The 13,862-nt window shown below is 46.9% G+C and overlaps 1 protein-coding gene across 1 annotated transcript in view; it reads left to right on the top strand.

The window, feature by feature from the left end:
- Positions 1-13,862, top strand: part of dve (defective proventriculus) — a 42,507-nt gene that overhangs the window by 9,735 nt on the left and 18,910 nt on the right. Inside the window, exon 2 of the mRNA NM_057894.4 lies at positions 9,068-9,746. Within this exon, the coding sequence (NP_477242.1) occupies positions 9,068-9,746 (679 nt within the window). The remainder of the gene's footprint in view (positions 1-9,067; positions 9,747-13,862) is intronic.

Below are 13,862 nucleotides of genomic sequence, written 5' to 3' on the forward strand. Positions count from 1 at the left end.
TTGGTGCTTCTTGAACGCTTCCTTGGCGCCTGCCCTTGACACACATAACCAGGGGCATCCTTTTCCACTCGAGTACGCCTCAGCTGCAATTACATTGCGAATGCACTTTCTGCAATTGTTATCTAAGTAGGGCTCTCGGCTATCTGCCGTAGCCTGTCGCAGTTTCAGGCCGCTTCCTGTTCTTCCCTCGCTTACAGGATCCCTCAAGCTGCCACTTGCACTGGGCCAAATGTCAAAGCAAACGCCGACGCAACTGCAGTTACAGGAAGGAGGATCCTTCTTCTCGGGGAGAATGTCCTGCTCGGCTGCCTCTGCGCACAGCTGTCCAAATTGGGCAATTGAAATGTGTACCTAGGGTTCTGTTGTTCATCATTCTTCTTTTATTTACCTCGGGATTAGAGAATCCGGGAATCATCGCATGAAGTCAAGTCCCTTGGAGAAGGGAGTTTAGGGATTAGAAACTGGTTTGATCTGCGATCTGCAGCTTGTTAGTAAAATCAATTACCTATCTTCAATTAATCCACTCCATACATCCCATCGACTGAGGCCAATTAAAACTCTATATTGTGTACGACCTCCCCCATTTCGGATGCAACTCCGCCCCAGATGCGCCAGTTTTATCAATTTAAAGCAGAGCAGACATAATTTACATTTTTATTTATCGAGGGTCTAGCATTTCGAGGCGCAGACATGGCTGCCGTATCTCCCAGACTGTGGATGTGTCTATCCGTCCACATTTGCTGCCGTAACGCTGGGGGATATTTTTCACATTTTTAGCTTAATTGCATTTGGCTGGCCGCACGTTCCGGCCGCAGTAGTTGTTTATCTTCGCCTCGTCTCACGTGCAACGTGCAACCTGCAGCACAGCTACTGGCAACTGCCAACATCAGCAAGTGGCTACTTGCCACGACAACTGGTATTTTCCTAGCTGTCTTTGCTAATAGACACACGTACAAACATACATACACACATACACACGCATGATACAAGTGCAGTTTGCAGCTTGCAACATTGCTGCAAAGTCAAACAATTGTCGATGGGGCACGATGAGTGGAGCGGGTAAAAGTGGCTGGGCGGTGGGCTGGCCACAAATAGGGGGAGTGTTTTGTGTTCTGTGGCTTGTTAAGTTTAAGATTGTTTGATATAGGCACAGAGGTCTGGGTCCCCATCCCCATCTAAGCCTCCCCCCTCGGCTGCTCCCTCAATCGTGGTGCCCGCAGCAACGTGCAACGTGTTGCTGTTACGAGGCTTTCGGCGCTAAGAGACATGTTTTCAATTATGATTGCTGGCGTGTCTTATTAATTACAACCATCAAGCGATAGACAGCATTTAGTCCAGCGTTTAGTGAGGGAGCGGTTAGGGGTGTTCCTAATGTTAAATTGACTGGCAAAATCTGAAATAGCAAAGCAGTTAGCTGATCAAAATGGATTAGGTTCTCAATAAGTACCAATTAACTGGCAGGAGCAGCACAAAAAAGAAGAAATATTCCTCTAACTTAAGATTACATACCTTGAAAGTATCTCTATCTGAATCGATGAAATCTCATCATCAGATACATTCGTGCGCGATTGTCTTCTGCGCAGAATCTGTAAGCTGGCAGAGCTGAACTGAACAATCTAACTGATTGCTTACAAATGAATCTCAATTAAAATTAATTCAAAACATGAACCGAGTATTATTTACCCATTTGACACTCACTAGAAGTGGACGCGTATGTGAGCCGCACTCACTCAGATTGACACACATCTCTCGATCGGTAGCTTCCATCACCCTTCTACTACAGAAGATGGATGGAATGGGACGGATCATCAGGCAGAGAGTTCTTCTTGGAGCTGGGATCTTTGAAGGCATTCGAAGACTGGGAGAAGCGCATATCAACGGCATCAATTAATTTGGTATTCGTGATTGTACTTAACATCGATTGACCCCGACAGATTAGTGAGCGAGGCGAACGAAATGTTGAACTTTGCTTTCGAGCATTCCTTGGCTCGAGCTCCATGGATCCATCCAGTGGCTCCCAAACCCCAGACGCGTCGCATTGTGACGCAAATTGTCAAGCCGCAGTGCGATTATTTACATCTACAGATAGTTCGGTTAATTGAGCATGTGGCATACATAGAGCAGCATCGGTGGCTATACGTTTTGGGGGCGCCTCTGGCCTAATTGGTGCGATTGAATTAAAATCGTTTGCTGCCACTTGAAGCATGCTGTGTGCATCGGTTTCTTTCGGTGTCGATTAGGCTCACAGATCACTTGATTGCTTTGCTCTTGGTCGCTTAAATGATTGATCAATGGGCCAATTGTCCGCGAGAATCAGTTTAGAATTTGCATGAATCTCGGCATTGGAGCACGGCGTTGTTCATTGATTGATAAATAAAACATATTTGCCCAGCATCAGGCGGCGATTGCATAAGTTGGGGAGGGAGTGAAACCCAGATACCAGGATCCTCTTCCTTCTGGAAATTCGGAACTGCTTGCCCATAAATTGCTTCCTGCTCATTTGGCCGTGACAAAATTGTGTCCCCTAACTCCGTTTCCTCTGCCTTTTTTTTACTTCTAACTTTTAACCTATTTAATTGACTTATAATTGGAGTGACCCACACAAGCAAATAATACCCCGGCCAGACATATGTGTAGGTAATAATTTGTTGAGCAAGGAATTTCTCAAGCGCAACACGGACTCGACTCAAAGGGGCGAAAACAAAGGATCATGAGAAACAGTTAGCATCGGGAGATAGATGGACAGTGAGAGAGAGAGAGGGAGAGGAGAGCCAGGTCACACATGAACGAGTTTTCCAGCCGCAGGGAAAAGGAAAAGGGGCTGGCATCGAGGAAATTATGCCGCCCCGGCATGTTGAACTTGAAATTGTAATTTGGCATTCGGAACCCGGCATTTGGCATTGGCAAGGGCACCTACATAGGCCAGGATGTTGTCCCAAGAAACGAGGAAAAAACGAGGCATTAAACGCGGGGTTGTCACTGCAGTTTACTCTTCCGTTAACTGTTTCTGGTCCTCCAGGAACTTTGTCAGCTGTTACTTGATCGATGGTAAATGACACATTGAAATTATCCACCACCTTGGGCTATTGGAAATGCCAACTTTGTGAACAGGCAGGTAGTTAAGGTGCTCCCACTGCAATTAAAGGATTAACGAGAACTGCTGGCTAAATGCACATTCCAAGTTGATGTATTTATGGACATTGCCTCTGCTTAAGATGCCTATCGAAATTTTCAAAGTTTAATTCGATTAGGAAAGCATTTTTTTGCTTGAATGGTTTTTGAAAATATTTAAAAACCCATAACATTGATACTTTTTCTAAACTAAAAGCCGATAAATACTGCTGCTTTTTATTCCCCTGCCATTCAATTTAAGTGGGCATCAAGTGTTAAGTTAATAATTTGCCCAGCTCACTCGGGGGGAAATACTCAGGGCAGGTAATTGAAAGAATGGAAAATGCCAACACACATTGTAAGCACGAGAGAGCTTTATTAATTTTTGTATTTAAAACATTTCAAGCACTCGACACCTTCTCTCCCCAGTAGCAGTTGCACTACCAGTTTACTCGCGGTCCTCACTGGGTTCTCCAGTAGCCGTGCCACCAGTAGCACCAGTAGCAATGATCTCAAATTGATGTTGGCCGAGTAGAAATAATGAGGACCTTGCGGGGAGGACGAGCAGCGAACGGAGGATGGAGGATCTGCGAGAAACGCGCGCATAATCAAGGCATGGAGACATGGACATGGACATGGACGATATGGACATGGACCTGCTCCGCAATGGCTCGGACATGCCATTGCCATTGCCAATTGGCGATTTGCCTTTGCGTTTGCCTGTGCTGCATCAGCTTCTGCCCTTTATGATTATTGTTATTATTGAGTGTAGGCCTCTGCAATTCAGGGCAAAGTCATCATTAATGCGTCGAGTGCAGCGAGCATTACCGAAAAAGCCCTCCGCGAGGCACTAAAATAAAATGAAATGAAATATAATTAAATGTCCGCGTAGCTGGGTAGCTGTTGCCCGTCTCGTAATTTGGCCAGAAATTCTTCCGCGATCTCGGCTCGGCTGAAGTTGAGTTTCAGTCTGGATCTGGCTATCGCTCAAACTGATCGCATACCAAGTCCGGCGTATTTTGTCAACCGGTTTTGGCCATCCATCTGACCAGCCATCGAGCCAGCCGTCCCTTTCCCACTCTGTCTTTGCTTATCTGCGGCTTTGTGGCATCTTTAAATGGCGTTTTTTCGCACTCGCCAACTCGATGCGGGCGTCGATCTTGCCGTTGGCCAAAGGGGCGTCCAAAGGGGGGACAAAAAGGGGGCCTCCTTGGCAAAACGTTCGCTGATTTTTAATTATTTTGCACGTCGCAACGATGTTCGCCATCGTTGAGAATTTAGCTGGCCATGTCTGCCTCTCTGCTGCCTTTCGTCACTTCGATATTGAAACACTTAATCACAATTTCGTTAAGGACACAAGGCATGCGGGCAGACAGCAGGGACACACATAAATGGCAAAAGTCAGCGAAAATTTCAAAAATCTCATACAAATTACGAAGAGCAAAAGGCGTGGAGTCAAAAACAAAAACGAAATCGAAATCGAAAACCCAAAAACCAAAACCAAAACCAGAGAAATCACAAAGCGCAGAGACACGAAAATGATATTTCTACGCGCCGAATTCCGAATGATCGCATTCAGTTCCCTCGCTAGGGAATTTGGCGAACACGAAACGCGAAATGCGAATCTCTGGCCGGCCGCTGATCGCCTCCCGCTGACGATGATAATTAATAACAGTGGCCCGGCCCCAGAAAAGAGCATAAAAACGCTGACAAACACCCAATCGTACGGCCAGAAAAAAACCCAGAGTCTCGGCCAATGGAAATGGTAATGTCGCGGATCGGAGCGAGGCTCCTCCCGATAAGCAAAAAAGAAGACAGACCAGTCGCACATAATCTCAGACGGTGGGGAATGTCAATCTGGGGATGCACTTGAAGTAAAACCTATACACCTAGTCATCAGGTTTGGGAAATTGCCATAATAAGCTAAATGTATAAAACCATTTACTTGAAACAGGAATGTGTTTATGAACAGTTCATTATCATCAAGGAATAGAATAACTTGTGATCATAAATATTTAAATTTTGTTATACACCTTCCTTCTGAGTGTATAAGCTCATGGTCCTCAGTTTTAGTTCTCCAACGATTAAGATCACAGCAACGAGATCCTCAATCAGTGTTCGCTGCTCAAGTGATCAACACTTACAGAATGCGTGTGTTGGCTAAGCAAACTGACAGAGAACATGACAAGAACAAGGGGTTTGACAAGAGCCTGGCGATAGAGGAGCTTATCCACAGCTGCTCCAAAAATTCCCATCGATTACGGCACAATCATTTTCATCTCATTCTCACCAGCAATCAGTCGATCAGCCCGATCCCGATCCCGATTCCGATCCCTATGCCAAGCCCTATCCATCCTCCAGTTGATCAGTCATTCCCATCACGCAGCACTCGGGCAAAAACAATTAATGCCTGGCTGAGGAATCAAATGATATTTGGCCAAGGACAAGACAGCGCCATGGTGCCAGGCGCAACCACGATTTATAGCCCAAGTGGAATGTGCCATACATCAGTAGCAGGATCAGAGGAGCAAAAACAATTTAGCCAGCAAGGAGTATCTGCTGTCGATGATTAAAACACATTAAAAATCCAGTAGCCAGTAGCCAGTAGCCAGGTACTGGTATGGAATGGGGTTTTTCGGTTTTTGGTCGCCTTCTCGGGACTGGAGCCCAAACTAATTTCATATTTTTCATGCAATTGATGAAATTCCATCAAGCCCCCGAAAAGCGAAACTCCTTTCTCGGCCAGCAGATTCATCTTCTCCAGCTCCAGCTCCAGCTCCAGCTCCAGCTACATCAGCCCCATCTGTATCTGTATCGCAATCAGAATCCCTGACTGTCCGTACATCTGTCCGTATGTCCGCATGTCCGTCTGACTGTCCGTACGATCGCTTGATGTTCGGGGACTACCTGTTGCGACGTGTTATTAGGCGACGTATTGACGACAAGCAAACGTCAACCCGAAACGTCAGCTCATCATATCATCGATTGATGCGCATTGCCTCCTCTCGCATCTCGAACCTCTCCAGATCCTCCCTTTTTTGGGGGCACCGTGCATATTTTCGGGATCCGAAACAGTAGTCCTCTGCTTGTTCTGGAATTTCGAGAGGGTAGAAAAAGAAAGGAATGGAAAAAAACACGTCCAATGTTGGGCCTCTAATTTTGTGCAGATCCGAGTTTGCAGAGTTCTTGTGGCCCCCGTTCGTCAAGGTGGTGATATTTGTTAGTGTAAACTGTCCATCAGCCCAGTCGATTGGACGCTCCTCTTGTTCTTCCCCAGCGTACAGACGTGATTTTGCGCTTTAATGAGGATTATTAAATGCGAGATTATTATGTGCTGCAATTACTTTCCGCTGCCACTGTGCTTGGGGTTTCTTCTTTGCTGCGGCTGCCTCATCATATTCGGGTTTTTTTTCCCCCTCTTTGATTTATTTTATTGAACCATAAAAATGTAAATTTTCGCGAGACAAAAGACAAAGTTAATCGTTGTCAATTATGGCCTTTGACAGGTTAATATTAAAATGTTCAGCCCGATGGTTGGGCGAAGGAAAGGGGCCTCTTGATTGGTAGCATTCAGCGAGGATGATCGGTTGGAAGATCAGGAGCGAAGCGGGATGATTAATGACTTGGATAGCTATTAATAAGCGGATGGAAGACATTGTGGTGCGATCAAAAGGGATTACTTGGGGCTACTTTCTGGTTTGAAATATAGCATAGAACCTTGTAACGCTTATAGATTTTGCCTTCAACTCGATGCCACCCGATGATGACTCATTCAGGGGGCTGATCCGTAACTTCTGGCATTCTTCGATCGGTCTTAATGCCATGCATTTGGTGGCAGCCCTCGAAATGTTTGATTATTTCGCAATTTGTGCCCGCTGGCACTGCAGTTTCCGGCTGAGGTGAGCGCCGTCCTCCCCCTCGGGCGGGATGCGGAAACAGGCATCCAGGGGGTGGGGAGGAGGGAGGCGGCTCAAAGCAGCGCAGAGCAGAACAGGAATCCGGGGGGCAGCACCTCTATTAACATAATCACAACACGAGTCGGTCGTCCGTCGATCTCAACCGAAAATTACGGCAAGTGCAAGCGCGAAGAATATACATATTGTATATATGTATGTATTCGTGGATGTGCGGCATGGGTAGATCAATTTTTCGGGAACCCAAATCACTGCAGGGCGATCAATTAAAATTTTGATCGAATTTTCGTCAATTTCTTGACATGTGGCCAGGAACAGAAGCCAAGTAGCCACTCGGCAGAAGGGTAGCAAGAGGACGGGCAGTGGAATCGGGACAAGACGAGATCAATGTAAGCTGAAATTGTCGGCTGGAAGCCTTAGGCGAAAATTGCTCTGTCTGCGGGTTCCTTTCCATACTCAATGACACTGAAAGAAACTTTGTTAACCAAAAGGAATAAAAAGCAAGCAAGCCTACCCACAGCTGTAGTATAATGAGCTTAAGGATCTTGTGAAGCTGAGCTGTAGTATAATCCTTACACTTTTAACGATTGAGAAAATTGTAGTATTGAAATAACTTATTTCTTTCTCTGCACTTCCCACTTCCTCTGCTTCATCGGCTGCCTCTGCATAGTGAATGAAATTGATTAAAGCGTAAATGAATTTTTGCGGGCCTAAATCGCCGCTGATGGCCAAGAGGAATAGGTGGGGAGCTGGCGATGATTATAACACAAGATCGATTGCTGCTTGTCGCTGATCGCTAACTCGATGCGGCTACTGTGGAAAGCAGAGACGCCGCATCAGCTCCAGCTCCTGCTCCATCTTCGCAATGGAGCCCAATCCAAAGGCAAGCCCCTCTGCCCTCATTAAGTTTCCGAACATGTTTTCGAAAAGGATCTCCTTGGGCAGCGGCTGCCGCTGTTTTTATGCCCTCATTTGACAAACTAGCCAGGGGCGAAGATCGACCTGGCCGGGATCAGAGTCCCGATGCCTCGGCTTCGATTTAAGTTTATCCGCACGATCAGCGCCAAAAAGCCAAAAAGCCGAAAAGCCAAAAAGCCAGCGCGAATGCCAATGCCATAATTTTTTGCCAATCCGCACGCACGGAACGGGACTAAAAAACCGGCGGGCTGGAATCCCTGGGACTTAGAAGCTGCTGGAATTCCGTGCGTGCCCAGCCGGCATAAACGGTAAAAACGGTAGCCACAGCGAGACGCTATAATTATTGGTTTCATATCGGGATGGCTAGTGGGAAAATAAGCAGACGGAAGAGTTTATATCACTCATGAGCTAGTTCTGGAGAACTTAAATGCTTAGATTGAAGCTGTTTATGGCTATCTATGTATCTATACCAGATGTGTTTCATTTTGGATTAGTCCATCAGTTTGTATCTAGCGCTTGCAATCAATGCGAAGCGAATTAAAGATCTCTAACTGACCAATTTGAAATTCGGTCACCATTCAGCAAGGGCAGAGTGCCATCATTGATTTCACTGAGTTTGGGATCGAGTCTCTGGGTCCGATTCCATCATCAATTGCCGCTTTGTGGGGGCTCGGACTTGGGCCTTGGGTTCGAAGTGGACCTGGGCCCCGTCTTCTTTCAGTATGTGAAAGAGCTTTCTGCTCTTTAATGGACTGGAGACGAGAGCCACATTAATTTAGTTACGCTTCGACAACGATCTCGAGTCGGAGATCTGCGCGTCATTAAAGACAATTTCGTGATTCGCCACGATTTGTGCAGCAAATTACTTGCTAAATTATAGAAAGCAAACACTGGCTGTTGCTCACAAATCAATAGAAATCAACGCCTGTCAGGGCTGAGACGCCGATTCTCAGGGCCATTGTTGACTTAATCAATAAAGCGAATTTGGGTTGTTTTCTATTTCGGAGTGGCAGTGGAAATTTCACCGGATCATTTAGCCGAGCAAACAAGCGACAAATGAAAAATCTCTGACTCCAAGTAACTCATTGTGTTTTCTCCCCTTTTTTTCTCCATTCTCTTTTCAGAGTCAGGCCTTGGCCTTAACCAGAGCTGTCAACGCGGCCGCCGTTGTGGCCTCGGCCAATGCCAAATCCCCCAATGCCTCCTCCTCCGCCTCGGCCAGCCTGGCGGATCTGGCCGTCAAGAAGGAGCACTCCATCTCGCCGCCCCACAGTGTGGTGAGCGTGGGTGTGGGCGTGGCTGGCGAGGATCAGCATCGCAGATCCTCGTTGCAGGGTGTGCAGGAGAAGCTCACCCAGCTGCAGATGCAGCAGCAGCATCACCAGCAGCAGCAGCAACAGCAGCAGCAGCAACAGCAACAGCACCAGCAGCAGCAGCAACATCATCATCATCAGCAGCAAGCACAGCAGGCAGGCGCTGGAGTGGGTAGTGGCGAGCTGGCTGGACGCAGATCCTCCGAGGGCACACCACCCACCGCCCATCCCCCAACGAACTCCGAGGGACAGGCGCTCTCCTCCTCCACAGCCTCATCTAGTCAGAATGCCACCCCCAAGAGCGATCGGGAAAGGGAGCGTGAGCGGGAGAGGGATCGGGAGGAGCGCGTGGAGCGGGGCAGCATATCCTGCCTCCCACCAGCCGCCCTTGGAATGGCCGTGGGCGTCCAGCAGGCCCAGCATCAGGAGAAGCTGCTCAGCCATCCGGCCTTGGATTCGCGACGGGAGTTCGACGTCAGCAAAGTGAATCGTGAGTAAAGGCAGCTTTATATATCAATTCATTCACATAGTTTTAAAGTGAAGGCTGGCTAAAGTGGGATATTAAATATATTCTAAATATATATATATTCTTATTCTTATTTTATTGATACGGGATACTACAGCTTAATAACAGTAGTTTACTAATTAATAGTTCACTATTATGGTAAGGAAGCGAGATTATTAGATAGTTAAAGCTTGTTCCAGATTGACGATATGTTTTTAAAATTTTAAATTCGTAGTCAACGAGTTGCGGTGAATAAATAATGGAATTTATTATTATTCATAATCCAGTTCGTGATTATGTGCGTAATTAAAGGGTCTGTGTGTTTATGTATGTGAAAGGTTGAATATAGGTGCGGGGAGAAATCACCGTCCCCTTTAAAGATACAACTTTAATCAGGCCAGCTGCTGCTGGCTGATGGCAAATGGAAATGGCCAGGGATTTGCTCTGCCCCAACGCAGCCGGCCTAATCCATGAAAAGTTCATTTGATTTGCTCACAAGGCATTAAGCACGTATCCCACAGAAACTCTGTGGAAGCACACGCACACATATGTGCGTCGCTTTCCTTGAGCAATGGCCATGGTAATCTTGTTTGGTTCATCAATAGTTTAGCCCTGGCCAGAAGTGAACCTGTGCCACCTCGTTGCGGATGCATATATCGAGTATCTGTCGGATATAAATGGAAACTGTGAAGCCTTTTGCATACCAACGATATCATTTCCTTCGCTCCATTCAGCCACGCACACGGACACATTTACAGATAGAGAAACAGAAACAGACATAGACACAGAGACGCAGAGACATAAGCACAACACTCGTATATGGATCGAAATCCCCTGGATTAAGCATATGAAGCATTCATAACGTTTATTTTGTGTACGGATGTGTATCTGTGTGTCTACGGAATGTCTGTGTGTGCGAGCAAACATTCGCTTCTGGTTTAGGAAGTGGGTGGTTTCAGTGGGTGGGTGGTTGGCTGGGTGGCTGTTTGGCTGGGTGGCTCGGTGGGTGCTAAGAGAGCACCCACTTGTGGAGTGAATGAATCGCCGAGGAGACTGCAGGAGGCCAGGAAGCGTGCCTTGCTTTTGTTTGTTATGGCTTCAGTCGCTCGTCTCTCGGGCACTCGCTGCGTATACGCAATCTGGCAGAAAGTGGGAGCACGTGTGCGATGGATCAACAGGTGGCAGGTGGCTATGTGAGGACCAAATTGTGGCTTCGTCCTTGCAAATAGTTGGGCAAACAATTGACTTTAGCGATAAATATGACTGTTAATATTTTAGGATACCGGATACTTTAAGCCTTCGGGAAGAAACGATGTTCGCAAAAACTTAAACCAACTGCCAACTGCAACAGGAAGAGGATTTGATTTGAATTTTGTTGCTGTGAATTTGTGAATCCTGCTGTTGTGTAAGTCTGTGTGTGCCTGTGTGTGGATGCGTATCTGTGTAATGTGCTTTGTAGCATATTTTGAGGATTTGCACAACAAAACGAGGTGAAGATGGGGACGGGATCCCATGGATGCCGAATCCTACGACCATCCTACTCTTTTTGTTTGCTTATTGTTGCCGTCATTTGGCATTGCCATTGCCGTTTTTGTTATTATTGTCATTTAACATTGCCATTTCCAACATTTCGAACAGCTGCAGTGTGGGTTCATATGTAAATCTGTTTTGTTTCGATGCGTTTTGTTGTGCACATTTTCGAATGCGAGTGTGTGTGTGTGTGTGTGCGTGTTTATTGCGCCTAAGCTGCTCAGCGACGCAACACGATATTTATCCTGCCGCACCTCCCACCGCCCACACGGCAGCTGGGCTTTTCCATTTCGGGGCTATTTTTATGCTCCTGTTTTCGGGATTCTCGGCTGTCTCTGCTGCGTTTCGATTTATGCAGAGTTTAGTATGCAACATTTTCATACGTTAGCCTTAATAAATCCCCACCCGGCTGCACTTGTCAATATGCACGACGTGCCACCATCCACCGCCCACCGCCCACCAGTTCCCCAACCCCCTTGGTCCTGCAGTTGCCACACTGTTGGCACCTATAAGCCTATGCAAACACATACACCCATGCAGGCGGCGCGTTCTGCAATTGAAAATCACTGCGCCTTAGTTAACGACACGTTTGTGGATCAACGCATTCGGGAAAACGAACCCCACCCACTTGACCCTGCTATTGAATCATTGTTGCATTTGGCCACCAAAAGTGGAGCACCAGCGGCAGCAGGAGCTGCATCCCGCATCCGCATATGCATGTGTCATAAGCCAGGCGGCACCATGCATACAGGACTATGAGCGTCCTGTGGACATAAGCACGCGCTCAAGGATTCAAAAAATGGGCACCCATTCGATCGGCTATTATGCAGATGTCATGAGGCGGGATTGTATAATGAGATGGTGGACTCTAGCCTGTGGGCTGGACGGAAGAGCACCCGATAAGCCCTGATGGACACACAAGTGTCGGCAAAGCCGGTCAGTAACTTTGCAGAGCATATTGCTCGAGCTTCGGCTTCAGTTCCAGCTCCATTTCCATCTCCAGCTCCACTTACTTGGTTTCCGAGTGCTACTGGTAATCAGGCGACACAAAAGCATTGCATAGCTCCTGCTGCAGGATAAGAGATACTGTACTCAACTCAAAGCGGTAGTAGGAGCAGCCGGTTTCGCAATCACACGCAAAACTAGCTACGACTCCTCATTCACCCGAATCGTCTGACTCTCACCTGTGAGAGGAGTGGCTAAGCCCTGGGCCGATGGATCCGCTGGGGCGACTGGGGGCGGTGGGCGGTGGTTGAGCGGTAGGAGCTTAAGTGTTAAGCGTTATGCACAGTGGCCAGTGCGAAGCTGAATGATACCACTCACCTAAGCCGGTTCCCGAAAACCCACTGCCCACTCTCACTACCAATCTCAAATCCCCCAATCACCTATCTAAAGCCCAAGCCCCATTCGAGCATATGTGCTAGCGCATAGAGCATAGATGCAGATGCGGATACAGATACAGCCTTAGATTGAGATACAAATTCGAATAAATGCCAAACGCAACAGGAGGCAACGTTTCCAAATTATAAGCAAAAAGGGATTGGCCCGTGCGGCAGCAGCAGCAACAACAACAACAACAACTACTGCAGAATAAAAGCCGGTTGTTGCCAACCAGCCACACATAAACACACACATACACTCACACACATTGGAATACATTTAGCCAGGACATCGCCAGGAGCTAAAGGCAGGTGCTGCAGGTGATGCTGATTGAGTTAAGCCACCATCATCGAGTGCACTGCAAAATGCAGAGAGTTTATCTAAGAGATACATTTAACATGGAGATAGATACACCAAAACGAAATGGAATCGATTACAGTTCTAGAAGACAATAATTAAGCAACAATAAATTTTAATAAAATAATAATAAATTAAATTCTAAGGCACAGAGAGATATTTTTTTTTTCGTATAATGCGCTCGAAGATTTTCTGCTGCTCCAGCTTCAGTTAGTCCCTTTATCCCTCACACAAAGAGAACTACAAATTTTAAGGATTTAAATGTTGGTAGAGGTGAACGAATCGAGCTCTCGAAGCTGCCACCACAACGGGCCCGGATGAGCCCGAGCGCCCACCATCCACTTCCCACCGGCAACGTGCAACTTGCAACTTGCAACCGGCAACGTGCAACGTCAGTGGAGCAGCTTGAAGCTCGATTCGAGCCGCTTAAGGCTCCCTGTGTGTTTTCGGTTTATAATCGAATATATACTCCCTGTGTGCCGTGTGATTATCAAAACAGAAGTACGTATTATACAGCAGCCACAGCAGCAGTGGCAGTGGCAGCAGGAACTGCAAGTATAAATCACCAGCATTAACTTTGAGCGCTTTTGTGCGAGTAAATATATGTGGTAGTGCGTGTATCTATTAATACACAAGTGGGATTATGCTGGGAGCGCATTTGTAATTAGTCAAGGACCAGGTCTGGCCAAGGGGTTCGATTATGAATATTATAAGATTCGGTAATTTTCCATTTTGGCAAGAACAGCTGCAATCGGGATTTGCCATAAGCCCTTCGCTCGAAGGACATACACTTTCTTGAGTTTCTGTTGCCGTGCAGGCATCCCATTAGACTCC

The sequence above is a fragment of the Drosophila melanogaster genome, chromosome 2R (assembly GCF_000001215.4).
Source record: "Drosophila melanogaster chromosome 2R".
NCBI classification, from domain to species: domain Eukaryota; kingdom Metazoa; phylum Arthropoda; class Insecta; order Diptera; family Drosophilidae; genus Drosophila; species Drosophila melanogaster.